Source organism: Sprattus sprattus, assembly GCF_963457725.1.
Source record: "Sprattus sprattus genome assembly, chromosome: 2".
NCBI lineage: Eukaryota > Metazoa > Chordata > Actinopteri > Clupeiformes > Clupeidae > Sprattus > Sprattus sprattus.
The window spans coordinates 18,594,160-18,609,159 of record NC_137921.1 but is presented as its reverse complement, the minus strand read 5'-3'; the positions used below and the strand labels follow the sequence as shown (position 1 = coordinate 18,609,159).

General features: G+C 45.0%; 2 protein-coding genes across 3 annotated transcripts in view; one reads left to right on the top strand and one right to left on the bottom strand.

The window, feature by feature from the left end:
- The window catches only part of foxo3b (forkhead box O3b), a 53,716-nt gene extending 47,934 nt beyond the window's left edge, over positions 1-5,782 (top strand). For both annotated transcript variants that reach the window (XM_080832854.1, XM_080832853.1), the window contains exons 3-4: positions 200-1,843; positions 2,654-5,782. In XM_080832854.1, coding sequence (XP_080688980.1) covers positions 200-1,801 — 1,602 coding nt within the window. In that variant the 3' untranslated portion in view covers positions 1,802-1,843; positions 2,654-5,782. The remainder of the gene's footprint in view (positions 1-199; positions 1,844-2,653) is intronic.
- Positions 5,783-9,875: 4,093 nt separating this feature from the next.
- Positions 9,876-12,894, bottom strand: rpain (RPA interacting protein). The gene is made up of 7 exons (XM_080832384.1): positions 12,749-12,894; positions 12,233-12,412; positions 12,071-12,143; positions 11,832-11,946; positions 11,045-11,108; positions 10,656-10,799; positions 9,876-10,319 (listed from the first exon to the last, which is right to left on the bottom strand). Exons 1-7 carry the CDS (start codon positions 12,812-12,814, stop codon positions 10,290-10,292), a joined length of 672 nt encoding a protein of 223 aa, XP_080688510.1. The 5' UTR covers positions 12,815-12,894; the 3' UTR covers positions 9,876-10,289.
- Positions 12,895-15,000: the final 2,106 nt, after the last annotated feature.

The following is a 15,000-nucleotide window of genomic DNA, read 5'->3' as shown; positions in this document are numbered from 1 at the left end:
GCACACATCTACACACAAGAACACTCTCACACACACACACACACACACACACACACACACACACACACACACACACACACACTCCTTCAACTGCACAGACATAGAGTAGTGTACTAAAGTGTCATGCCTCTTGTCTGCTCTGCATTAAACCTGTACTCTCTCTCTCTCTCTCTCTCTCTCTCTCTCTCTCTCTGAACAGAATTCCATCAGACACAACCTGTCTCTGCACAGCCGTTTTGTGCGTGTCCAGAATGAGGGCACCGGCAAGAGCTCCTGGTGGATGCTCAACCCTGAGGGTGGACGCGGGGGCAAGGCACCGCGGCGACGAGCCGTCTCCATGGACAACGGCAACAAGTACACCAAGAGTGCACGGGGACGAGCGGCCAAGAAGAAGGCAGCCCTGCAGGCGGCCGTGGCAGCGGCCGGGGAAGGCGGGGCGGGGGAGAACGGGGGTGTCGGCGGGCTGTCCAAGTGGCCCGGCAGCCCCATGTCCCGCAGCAGCGACGAGCTGGACTCCTGCTGGACCGACTTCCGCTCGCGCACCAACTCCAACGCCAGCACGCTCAGCGGCCGCCTGTCGCCCATCCTGGCCAACACGGAGCTGGACGAGGTGCCGGACGACGAACTCCCGCCCCTCTCGCCCATGCTCTACTCCAGCCCCAGCAGCTTGTCCCCGCCTTCGTCCTCCTCTCCGTTGTCCAAGCCCGGCGGAGGAGGCGAGCTGCCTCGGCTAGCCGATCTGGCCGGAACCATGAACCTCAACGAGGGCCTCACCGACCACCTCCTGGAAGACATCATGGACAACATCGCCATAGTGACAGCAGCATCAGCATCCTCCCAGCAGGTGGGGGGGTTGAAGGCGGGGGGGTTCTCTTTCAGCCCGAAGAGCTCGACTTCCGTAACCAGCCCTGGGGGCAGCCCGTCGCCCTCCCCGGCAGGAACTGGGGGCAACAGCGTTAGCGGTTCGTTCGCCTCCTCCCTGTTCGTGCCTCCGAGCGGCTCCCTGAGGCAGTCTCCCATGCAGACCATCCAGGAGAACAAGGCAGCGTCGTTCTCCTCCTCTTCCTCCTCGTCTTCGTTGCGCTTCGCCAACGCCACGCTGCAGGAGCTGCTCAACGCCGATCCGCTGGGCCCACACGGCGACGTCATGATGACCCAGTCCGACCCGCTCATCTCGCAGGCCAGCTCCGCCCTCACCTCCCAGAACTCCCGTACCGGCCGAGGCTCACTCAGCGGCCTCCTGCTGCTGCGCAACGACCCCATGATGTCATCATTCTGCGCCGGGCTCAATGGCAGCAGCGGTCAGCTCGAGAACAGTCACCTCCAGCACCACCAACAGAACCTCCACCAGCAGCAGCACCACAACCACCACAATCACCACCGGGGCAACACCAAGGGTTCACTCCGATCCATGCCCAATAACGGGCAGCTCAGCCAGGCCAACGACGTCAACAACCTGGCCTCCACCAAGCAGCACCTGGTCCAGCTGAGCGAGGCCTCCACTGCGTCGCTCTTCAACGGCCTGAATGGCAGCAGTATTGGTCTGGGCATGTGCCTTCCCCCCTCTCTGGGCTCGGAGGTCTTCCCCTCCGACTTGGACCTGGACATCTTCAGCGGGAGCCTGGAGTGCGACGTGGACTCTATCATCAACAGTGACCTGATGGACGCCGATGGCCTGGACTTCGACGCGCTGGTGTCTGCAAACTTCGACGCGCTGTTGCAGAACACCGTTAACCTCAACCCTGTGGTGGGCAACCTCAACGGCACCAAGGCTGGCGGCCAGAGCTGGGTGCCAGGCTGAGAGGGAGGAGCAGTACTGGCAGGGAGGTTGGCACATGAGCAGGTGTGTACATGAAGCGCCACTACGTGGCAGTGTGTTACTACACATTAAGTCTTTGTCCATGTATTTTTTTATATTTTATTTTCATTTTTTTTTTTTCATTCAGATATTCGTAAAAAATATACCCATTCTATACATGGGTTTGGGTAAATTTGGCTAAAGTAGACCTTCACCAGCTAACCACCAAGAATGTGACTACTGAATTAGCTTGCTTTACTTTCATAATTCACCAACTAACTTTCTATTAATTTCACTTATTCTTCAGCCTACTGCACTGTGGGGTTGAGAAAACTGTGTTATGAGAGCACAAAGACACAAAGAGACAGAGACTACTCCAGCTCAATGCATCCATTGAGACGTCTCTGGAAATTAGAAAAGAAAAAATTAAGCGAAATAAATAAAGTTTCAACATTGCATCAACCAATCATAAACACCCTTTTTGACATCCCACCCTGTCAGTTGTTTGTGATGTGTGCTGCGTATAGTAGGGACTTGTCTGACTCGTCTGAACATCACGCAGCTCAGCTTTAAAAAGAGTATTTCAGCGTGTGTGTCACTGAACGATTATCTGTGTGTCCACATTGTTGTGGTGGTACATCTGCCCACACAGGGGCAGGGAGTGACACACAGCAACACACACTTCTCACAATGATGGCACTGACATTGCACACCCACACAACAGACACTCTCTACTGCTAAAGCCCAGTAACCACAGCGGACACTCTTTGCAAGTTATTATTTATCACTGGGATCCACATCATACTTGGTACATCATCTGATTGACCACTTCTCCCTTCTGTGTTTTTCTTTCAGATCAAGACTCAGACCTTTGGTGCAGCAGACAATAAACAAACAAACAAAGACAAACAAAAAAAAAAAAAAAAAAAATCCATCCAACTCCAGACTCACGCCGACCCTTGCCAAACCTTCAGTAAGCACCAAAGTCTGTTTACAGCACACAAAAACCTCCATAGAGCTGTCCCCTATCTCCCACACAATACACTCACACACACACACACATCATATTTGTTCGCTTTCTGATTCCTTCTGAACTCACTGATGACAAAGGAAGACACAACAGCGGCAAGCTTCTTCGGAAATAATGCAGACTTCTCTGGAGAATGGGCAGGGGATGGACACGGGCCATCGAAAGACTCTAAAAGAGTTGCATTGAGGGGATCAGAAGGAGTGTGAGCTTGAAGCATCGCTTGAAGGACTTAACGAAAAGTAGTTGTAGCCGTACCTGTAAAAAGAGCTCAAGAAAAACTAATGTCGACTAGTTATGTGATGTTTACCGTACTATGTGGTTTCCTGGGAGGTGTAACAAGTATGTGGTTTAGTGACAAACCTGGGTAACTTAACTCAGAGGAAGTGATAAACCCCCTAATAGAAGATAGTAATAGAAACCTAAAATGGCTTTGTTTTGCTAGGAGAATGAAGCCATAGAAGTCGTCTATTAGGAGGTTTACCACTTACTCTCAGTAAACTTACCCAGGTTTGTCAATAAACCACGTACTTGGAATAGCGCCCTGAGGGTGTTTCTCTTCCCTCGCTATTGTGTTGTTTTCAAATATGATCTCTGTGATTGAAATGTTGGTTTGACCATCATCACCCTGCTTCCTTTTATTTTGGGTTTTGACGAGACACAGAGGAAACTAAATTGACATGTAAACCCCAACACACACACACACACACACACACACACAAACACAGGCACACCCACCAACACACAATAGCTGAACATCAAGACCAGCGCACTCAGGAGGACTATTGTCATGATACTCGGTGCACTTCTGATTGTGTTGTTGTTGTTGTTTTTTTCCTTATACAATGATTAGTTTAAAAACACAATTGAACTTATGACAAACTATTGTTCTGATCAAGTTAACACATTATCTTAGGTAAATACTATAGGAGAATTTTGTATTGTTTATGCATACTGTATGTAACTGTAAAAAGAGTGTGATCTGTCCAGATTTCCTTGGAATGCCCACTGATAGGTGCTAAGCTAGCTAGCAAGCTAACTAGCAGGCATTTATTAGCTGTTGATGCTTTTAGGGGTAATATGAGTGTAAATGTAGCCAAACTTCAAAAAAGAAGAAGGTGTACGTCCTATTTTGAACATTACCAGGCCATACCAGGTGCTAATCCTTCAGTGTTGAGCCCTGTCCTCTGTGTGCGGGCTTGTATCAAGATCCCGCTCCCCTGTGAGGATGTAGCATTATTGCTAGCGATAGCACTTCATGTTAGCTGTCAGCATGTGGAGGCGCTCCCAGGCAGCATGAAGAGACTTCCTCCTGGAAGCCATTTTTACTGATCAGAAACAATAAGCTATCTTTTGTACATTTGCCAAAACTACTTGAACATGGCGGGAATGCTGGCAGCCAAAAACAAAGGAGGAGGCTAAAACAGACCACCTGAACAACTCATACACAGACACACACACGCACACCTAAGGTACGAACACACCAGATACGTTTCTAAAAGCGTTTACGCTTCAAAAACCCTAGGAAACAATGGTCTTGCTAGCGTTACGTTTTTAAAAACGCGGATGGTGTCTTCGTACCCTTACACCCCAATTACATAAACACACACATTTACATGCACACACACACACTTACACAGTGGCGGACTGTGGGTTTTTATGCTCAGGCCTTCAATGACTATTTATATTTTGTGGGGGTAAAAATCAATTAGTGAGATTCTGATTCTTTATTTTTTTTTTTTTTAGCATTACAGCCTTTAAATGCTGACTTTACCAGAATTTTGTGATGAAAAGGACAGAGGAAACGCATCGCCTAAGCAATGTTACCATAGGAAGGTTGTTTTGCAGCAACATTTGACATAATGTTACCGTATTGCACTAAAGTAACAACCTACCACCAATCAACGTTACTGTCAAAGCAATGGCACTACGAGTTGACAGATATCCTTCTAATTGTTTATTGGTCAACAGCAGCAAAACGAGAACTTCCCCAGCGAAGTGAGCTACTTGCCCTGTAACTGCTAGCATCACATTTCTGGCGTATTACCATGTTACATTACCAAACTTAAAAAAATGAAACAATTTAATTGGCTGATCACACTGATGTTTCTGTCAATCAAAATTAGAATTCCCGTTCGCTGACACTACTGTGGGCTTTCTGAGCACTCAGTGAAGGCTTTGGAGGGCGGAGATCAGGCTCACGCTTCACAGAGAACGACTCTCCCCTTCTTGAATCACATACTTGGATGTAATGAGAGAAGGAAGCGATAAGTAAAAAGGGGCAGATGCAGAGAGATGATTAACAGTAAAGTAACATGCTATTTATGAAAATTGCTAGGCCTTTAGAAAAGGTCTTGTAGGCCCTGACAGTCCGCTACTTTTTACACCCCAATCATACACAACATTCACAGGCATATACACACACAAACACACATAGTGGAGATGAGGGACTTAATCCAATATGCAACTCCATCATAAGTGCTCAGGGGAGAAGGGCGTCACCACAGCAACATCGTGACGCCATCTCGATCTTTCTGCAATCTGGTTTTACAGAATTACTTTATGAAAAGTAGTGAAAAGAAAAATTAATATTTTGGTGCTGTGAATATCCAGCCGTTTGCCACAATCATTTGAAAGAAAGAGAAAAAAAAAAACATCCTTGACTTTACTTCTACTTTTGTTTTGTTGCTGTTTCTGGTTGCTTTTCCAGGCCTAACTTGTAATTTTTCCTTCTTTGATATGCTCTCCAGTCAAAACAACACAGAATATTCTGGGACAACTTTCACACAACATTCTTCTTTTGTTTAGTTTTGTTCCATGTCCTTTTTGATTTTTAACCCTTCCATGTGCTCAGTTGGGAAGTGTTTCTTGGTACTGCATACATCCATGTATGCATGTGTGTAAATATGCATATGCATCTTGTCAAATACATGTATGAATATATACCTGTTATCTTCTACTTTTCTCAGTGTAGTTACTTGGTGGTTAAGCCAGCTCACCTGCAAAGGTTGGTGTGTTGTGTGGATGGATGGTGCGTCATATTTGTCTATTGATGGGATCTGGGATGGGTTTAGTGTTGCAGGTTTAAGCCCCTCAGACCCAGCTGGTAATGGGTGCTTTTCCAGACCACAAACAACACTGTTCCGTTGGTGTTTTAGAACTAAAACAGTGCTGTGTTGAATGTTTCATGTTTCTAGTGAAATATTTTAGTTTTTTTGTGTTTCTGAAATTGACAGTTAAAACAAATATTCCCAGTGAACTCCTAGTTTCTTAGAGCAGCCAACAAAATGTAGCAGAAACACTCTACCAAGTGACTGACTATAACCCTGAACAGAACTTATGAACTCATGTCTCGCTAAGCAGGAAGAGGAAGTGGACTGACCCGCATGGCTTGTTGTGAGAATGTCTCCTGGCAACGCCTGACTGCAGCATGAGCACACGCCAGATAATATACGTCTCTGTTTTGGAGATAAATGTTATCCGGGTATGCCCATTCATCTCGCTTTTGTCACACACACACACACATAAGCACATACTCACACATAAGAAGACACACATGTGGATATTGTGGGATCACACACACGCGGGTTTCCTCTCAATTTCATGAATAGAGTTTTCTCCTATTTGAAGAGACGCAACTTTTTGCACTGGAGGTTTTTATGGAGTATATGTGAAACCAGATGAAAGTGAAGGATCTGGGGAGACAATATATGAGATAACCCCAACCCAATCCAGGCTTGCACACTGTGGTGTGTGCATTCACTAAGGTACCAGGGCAGACACACCAAGCTACACAGCAAAGAGAAGAGGGCCCAGGAAGGCATGAAAATAAAAAAGTATTTGTAGGAAAGGGGAGAGAGCAGTTTCTCCACCCAGCTTTGAACCCAGGTCTACAGTGTATCAAACCTGAAGGCTGACCACAACACCAAAGAGCCAGGCTCATTGGTGGTCGGATTTACCGCACTCAACCGTAGTGATGGCGCTCTGTCACAGCGTTTGATACAGGAACCGGATATAGAGGCTTTGTCGTGTCAGCCTCAAGTGAAAGGGCCCTTACTTAGGTGGTGCCACCACAGCAACTAAACCAGTGCCAATCAATTGTACCCGCAGGACAGAGAGGGAGTCTCTCCTCTCTCTCGAGCGAATCAGATAACCCTGTTTTGTGGGTTCATATTCCCCTAAATATCCACAGACACATTTCAGTAGACTTCCATAGAAAGGGAAGGGTGGTGGTGGTGGGATTTAGCCGGATCCATCCTAGCTAGCATGGATCAGCAGGATGGTCCAGGTCCGGTCTTTACTCCATGTAGGCGTCCTGTCCAGCACCACACACTGATGATTTCAGAGCAAGATGACTCTCTTGTCCACACCTGACCTTTGGTCCTTGACCTCTCAACCCCCACCCTCAGTGGTAGTATGGCTTCTGTATTTGATGTAAGTGGGTATTTCACCTGTGTACTCCGTTTTGAATTGTAATCTAGTTTGTATAAGAAATGGTGCGCATGTAAATAAAGCCTGGTGAAGCTCAGCACCGCCTCCTGTCCTGCCTATTACCGGAGTCTGAGGCTGTGCGTGGTCCAAGTGCTTATCTATCATGCAAATATGCTAATTAGAATATTAAATGGCCAAAACATGTATCAGGCACCAGTATTCCTGGTCTAGGAGGTTAACAAACGAGTAATGATCATTTTAAAGGACCTGACGCCGGCCATTTTGAAAATGGGGCCTTTCTTGGAGTCAAACTTTGGTAAACTTTTAGTATGTTTTTAAGTACATCTGATACTACTGTAAACCACTGAGAAACCTTTTGTCAGAATTTTTTTGAGGTCAAGTCATATTTGCAGCTGACTATTAGATGCAGGCACATCTCAAGATTTTGTGTGAGATAATGAAACCAAATTTTCTGTGTCATTAGTCGTGTGATTTTAGTGATGTGAGTTCACACCAGCACTAATCAACAACAACAACAACAACAACAATGATAATAACAGTAATAAATGATAATAATTGAGATTGATTTGTAAGTGAAGTAGTAATGGGATTGAGTGTCTGTGCATGTGTGATGAATGCCTTAGGGTAATCCCTACATGCACACAGTTTCACTGACTCACCCAGCTCTAAATACACATGGAGGTGTCAGGTGCTTGCCAAGACACGCTGATCACAAGGAGTACACTTTGACTGAACACAGTCACAAGTTGTGTGTGTCTGTTGATGTTCTGTGGATGTCTGTAAACATGGTGTGTCCATGTGTATACAGGGATATGTTTGTGTGTGTACATTGTGTCAAAGTGTGCATTTGTGAGGAAATTGTGTGTGTGTGTGTGTGTGTGTATGACACTAGACAAGATAAATATAAACTTAGCCATGAAGCATACAGGCTTATGCAGCTCATTGCCTAAACACACTTAGACAGACTTGAAGTATAACGCCTATAGGATAGATCCATGCACTTAAGAAGAGGCGCATCAAACAGCTCAAGACAGATCAAATATCACTGCTGGATGGCACCCATGAGACCTCCAAGGAGGCCTGGAATCCACACACACACACACACACCTCTTCAATGCCAAATCCAGGGCATCTTTTTCCAGCCGAAAGGTCAACACTGTTGCATAACTCCTCAGGCAAGCTCAAGCCATGCTAATACCTGGCTGAGTTTCTGTCTGTGTGCTTAAGTTGGGGCGTGTTCACATTATATGTTGACACAGTTGGAGAGGTTGATGCACGGGGGGGGGGGGGGGGGGGGGGAGTTATCTCGCAGGGCCACCTTACAGAACAACCTGTTACCACTTATCACTTCATGTCAATAACAAATAAAATAAAAAAAAGACTGGACCCAAAGCCAATCTGTCAAATTTGTCAAGAAATAATCCATCCAATCTGTCTGACTCAGAAGACACACAGAACTCACTTCAAAACCAGTACATTCAGTACACAACAGTACACAACGGATGATCTCACGTTAATGAAAGCACTTGGATTTATAGAAGACTTATAAAAGCAAGCTGCTTGAACAGGTGTAGTTAATCAGCTTTAATAGTTCCAGAACAAAATGGGAAGAGTATGATAACGAATGCATGATTAGAATGCTCTTAACGGAAGGTCCCATTTTACAATGTAACAATGAACATATGGGACCTTTTTAAATGTTGGTCAGTTAGATCTTCACGATACAATTCTGGATTTACTTGCCCTAAAAAGTCCTGAAAGCTGAGGGGTTGCATGTGCAACAGGTGTAAACTTAAGTGAAAAAAGAAAAGCTGGTTATCCTATAACTCTGTGTGTGTAGATAAGCAATGGCTTATGTTGTAATGTAAATACCGCTCTACAGTGGACCACATAATAGCCGTATAACGACTGTGAGTGTGTACTGTGCGTGAGTGTGGTTTGACAACTGTTGACCAAAGTCTACATTTACAGCTAATGCACACACCCCTGATCCCATCACTGTCCATCTCACACACACATGAGCACTCCCTCACCAACTCAGATGCAAGGGCTTGCTCCTCTCCATACAAACACATGCGGCTCCAAGCTTTTTCAGTCTCACTCAGAAACTCGTCAGACAACACTGGGAGGGGCTGTACCACTGGCAAAACAAGTCGGTCCTTTCTACTGTATGATTAGGCAAATGTCAACATAATGTTTAACTTTAGAACACAGTTCATGTGTTTCACATTCTGGCCAAAAATTGAGGTTGTAAGAAATGTGGCCAGTTACTCTTAGCTTGTGCCAATTTTGAACTTGTTAATTTGTGTCACCGTGACTATGGCATGTATAAAGACAGAAGTGAAGTGCCCTGCTCAAATCTTGGCATACAGACAATGTAAGCAAGTTTCAGATAGAGTGTAACAGTACTTGGAAAAATGGAACGAATTGCATGCACTTTAATGGTTTTACTTTTAAAACCAATACTGCATTTAAGAGAATAGCACTGTTGGGAGGCATTACCTGACATCACATGTACCAGTGTTTCACAGAACACCAGCGCCTCAGTTGACCCGCTGAAAATGTTACTCAGACTAATCATACATCCACACCAGTCACTTAGTCAAAAAAATAGCTTTATTATGTCTTAAAAAGTACAAACATACAGATAAATAAGAGTGCCCATCATTATTGGCATATATTATTTGAACAAAAATGAATGCAGCTGAGGTTGGCATGATTGAACAGAAACACAGCTGTCAAGAGAGATTAGGCTGAAGCATACCTTTAGGCACACGGCTCAGATGTGTTGCTATACTACAGGCCCATTCACAGAATAGGCCTCCCAAAAAAAGCACCACAGTGAAGCTCCAACAAAGACCTGACATCACATTTTCATTCTGTGCGTCCCCAGTTCTGTTGTCTACATTGTGTAGTGCTTTTCAAAGAATCAAACCATTATTATTTCACAGAAAGTGAATCGTTTTAAAAATGCAGACACCCCTTAAAATGGAGTGAGCTCAGAGGACGTGTTCAGAGAACAACAGACAGGTAATCACAGGCCTGTAGAGAGAGACAAAAATAAAAAACTGTTAAGGGTGAATATAACACAAAAACACACACACACACACACACACACACACACACACACACACACACACACAATTTCGTCATTAATGTCTCCCCAGACTATGAAGGCATTTCAAAATACAAGTCAATCTATTCATTGCAACTGTTGAGCATTAGGGATGAAGCACAACATGGACATTTGCACAGAGTGAACATTCATCCATTTCAGTGTTTAGAGGTACATCTCGTCCCCCTACCTGTTAACCCCCCCCACCCAAAAAAACCCCCAACAAAACCCTTCTCACACACTGATAGGGACTTCTCACTGACCCCACAGCTGGCCATAAGGCTGGAGGAGCTGTCCATGTTGATCACCATGGAGAAGACAGGGTTGTGGGGACACTCTGTGTCTGTGTGGTGGCCGACATGCTGCTCCAGGAGAGTCCTCAACACCGCAGGGCTCACGTTCCTACCCTAGGTTAGGACATGCACAACACCATAAACACGACACCTCAAGGAAATGGAAACAAGTTTCTTATAAACAAACAAACTGGAACATAACTGTCAGAGATATAAGGTTTATGTTTATCTTTTGGATAACTGAGCATAGGGCTCAGACCCTTCACTACACCACAGGCGTACACTGAGTACTACATGTACTTAACATCTCGCATCATTTCAAAGCTTGTCTGATGCACCGAACCGATGCAGAGACATACCAGTGTGTTGATGTACAAGCCACATGGGCAAGAGATGAAATGGCTGGTCACCGTCATATTGTTTCTGAAATTAAAACACAAACCAGAAAGTCAGGAAAAATGTCAGGGCACTGAGACATAATGGCAGGAAGGTGGAAGATGGCTGCATTGTGCCACACAGAGGCAATGGGATGCAGCGTGCCAGTGTGGGACCACCTTGTCCTTAGTGGGTAATGGGTTAATGACTTGACCTTTAACTTTATATCAATATGACAGTTTGCCTTTTATGTCAAGACCTGGCTCATTCCCATCCACATGCCTTCCATGGGTGGCTTGTTACTTCCACAAAGGAGGTTATGTTTTCGCTTTGGGTTTGTCTGCAGCATTATGCAAAAACTTCCAGGGCCATTTTTATGAAACTTCGTGGAGGGGTGTAGCATGGGTAAAGGAAGTACCCTTTTCATTTTGGGGTGGAATCCAGAAATTATTTTTCACTTTCGTTAACACTGTGAGATAAGACGTTTGGCCTTGGCGGATGTCTGTGCTCTCAGAGTTCACTTGTAGTTAAAAATGCAATCTCAAACCATTTTGAAAGGCTTAACCTACAGTCTTTTTTTGGTAGGACGGGACTGTACTGTTAGCACAGTTTTTAAGACATCAACCACGACCTTCAGAGTACTGCCTCCAGGAGGTATTTTGGGTTGCCATTGATGATGTAACTGTTCAAAGCCACATTGAGATCATATTTTACCATGGATGTCTCGACTCCATCTGCTTCCTGGTTTAACTGTTGTTAAATTGTACTCACGCGAAACAGACTGGACAGATGATGAGACCACAGTCTTCCATTCCCTCCACCAGCGCATTCAAGGCCTGCTCCTCAAACTGCATGTTCCTGTGGTAATCCTCCAGAATGGCAAGCTCTGGAGGTGAGAAAGAATTGGCCATTACAAAATTGTTTAACAATATTGTCGCGATACCACCCAACAATTGAGTGTGAGGTGATTGTGACAATAGTTTGTCAAATGTTACTGGACACACGCCAACCTTCGGCTAGAAGCTCTTGTTGAATTTCTTGAAGGACTGACAACTCATCGTCTTGTTGTATGGCTCCAAACAACTGCACCAACAAGAAGAATGTAAGTTTAGTATCTAGCATTTTAAACCTTTACCTTAAGCCTAGTATAGTGTGCTCTTCTAAATACGTACGTCTCTGCCAACGTTGTTCCATGGCGATGCTAGTCTGCCTCCGGAGGACTGCAGGGTACTCCACTCCTCCTGCATAATCTCTTCGACCATGGAGCCTTTTCCAGTGCCATCGCTGTCTCCAGCCTGGCGGTACCTCTCCAACAACCGAGACCTACCGGTCTTAAGCCTCTCAAAACAACGCTGGAGGAACAAAAATACCTTTAAACATTAACATAACATAACATAACATAACAAGCATGCGTGGAGGGCAGATGAATCTAATGACATTTTGCTAACTTACATATAACGTTAGCCTCACTTCATAGCGAAGAAAGTGCTTGAGTGTACAGTAATGTTTGTGTTTGGCTACTTAATGCGCGGTGTTTGGGTACTTAATGCGCTAATTAAATACAATGTTGAGTAACTAGTCAAGTAAACAAACATACGGGCCAAAAGTTTGACACCAGTACTTCGTCTTTTCACATCTATCTTAGCACAATTGACCGACTACACTGGGCTGAAAAAATGTGAATCTACCTTTCTATAAGTTTCTTTCCATGGGACAGGGGGTCCATAACGCGTCCGGTGTTTCAGAGCTTCCATAAGATTAAAATAACGTTTGCCAACTGAATTATTAAAGTGGTAGCAAGCTCTATGTCAGCAGCAAAACAAATCCCAACGCTAGCTTCAAGAACTGCTCAGCAAATCACCGTCTTTTAACCTTCTCTGGTCAACCCGGAAGTTCTGATCATTGATTACTGGGAGATGTAGTCCATTGTATGCTTGCGCTCAGGGTATGGCTGAGGAAGAAAATTGATAGGCAAGGTCTAGAACATCGCTTGTTATGCAAGCTGTATAATATCGTGGAAAAAAAGGTAAAAGTAGAAGTGGTCCTGTGCATATGTATGTAATAATGGTCGTAATATTACGTATAATATAATTCATATGTATATTGATTGACTGCTTATTGGAGCCAGTTTAGAAACAACTGTGTGCATTTGCTTATTGTTTAGAGGCAATTGTGCGCATTTGCTTGCGTGTGTGTGTGTGTGTGCATGTGTGTGCACACTGCAGAGGATGATGTCATCGCTGTCATTTGGCAGTGGGCCAGTATGAGTCTCTGCTCTTGCGGTTATTAGAAAGGAAACATGATCCCACCCAGTCTGCACATAACACACACACACACACACACACACACACACACACACACACACACACACACACACGCAAACACACACACACACACTAAAATCCTCAAAGACATACATACACCCACTAAGTGATTATCCCTCTGCTTCCCCTCACACCCTTATTCAGATTGGGTGCCAATTTAAACAGAGGCGAGTGAAGAGCTACCACAACCTTACTCTCCAACACAATCTCTATTCCCATCGCTCTCTTGTTCATACACACACATTCAAACACATACACACACACAAAGAAAGAGACAGAGAGAACTAACATCTGTCAAACCTGTAATCCAAGAGAAGGACAATCATTTGTTCATTGTTAATCACACCCACACACACAAACACACCTCCACCTACTCACACATTTCCTTTCCTCCTGCTATGTTTATCTCTTCTTCTCACCTCCTCCCACCTCACCTCTCTATCCCCCTCACCTCTCTCTTTCTCCCCTCACCTCTCTCTCTCCCTCCCCTCACCTCTCTCTCCTCTCACCTCTCTCTCTCCCTCCCCTCACCTCTCTCTTTCCCCCTCACCTCTCTCTCTCCCCCCCCCCCTCACCTCTCTCCCCTCACCTCTCTCCCTCTCCCTCCCTCTGCTGTTGAGCTCATGCATCTTTTCTCTCCCTCACTTTTTCCACCTCTCACCTTTCTTCTCTCCACACACAATAAATCTTTCGCTCTCTTCTATCTAAGTGACAGCTGTCCTCTTTACTAGTATGGCATGTACTAAAGCACTAGTTACACAAAACAAATTAATTTGTGTTTATTTGAACATACAGGATAAGCAGTGGTAGTGATAAGCTGCGATTATCAGAACAATAACATATAAATATAACATATTTAATATATTAAACATATATAGCAATCTGTATATGTTGCTCTCCACTGTCAATAACACTGTAAATACTGTAAGATATAGTATCACTCATGCTGTAGTACTTTAGTAAGTTACATCAGTATGTGTGCTTCATGGGTCTTAAACACATCACCCTGGTGTTCTTAGGACCTTGCTCCAGTAGTTGAACTACAGGAACACTGTAGTTATGTGCTGAAGATTCAGTGGATCAGAGTGAATTGGGTTCCAGCCTCTAAGACATATTTAGAGGCATGAGTTTGCTGTGGTGACTGTGAGCCATCAGGAAAACACAGCCTATGTTCCTGCCCAGTTTCGAACTGAGGACCTTTCGCGTGTTAGGCGAACGTGATAACCACTACACTACAGGAACCTGATGGACACTTGTCCCTGTCACTCCACCTCAAACCGTCTCCGTTATCTCCTTCTGTGACTGTCCCCACCCCCTACTGCTCTTTACCCTACCCCTCCCCCTCGCTCCCTCCTCTTTCACTCTCTCACTCTCTCCCCTCCCCCTCTTCTCTCCTCCCTCACTCTCTCACTCTCCTTGGGCCATGTGGTCTGTAAGCCATGGGCTGATGGAAACTAAACCTGAGCTAAAGCCGTGTGAGCACTCCTCGGACCATGTTAGGGGGAAAGTATGGTCCCACTGACGCTACGACAGCTACATTTACGTGTACGTTTATACACTGATACACTCTCATGTGCACACACAGGGGGAAAAGCTACAGTGGCCATAACAGATAA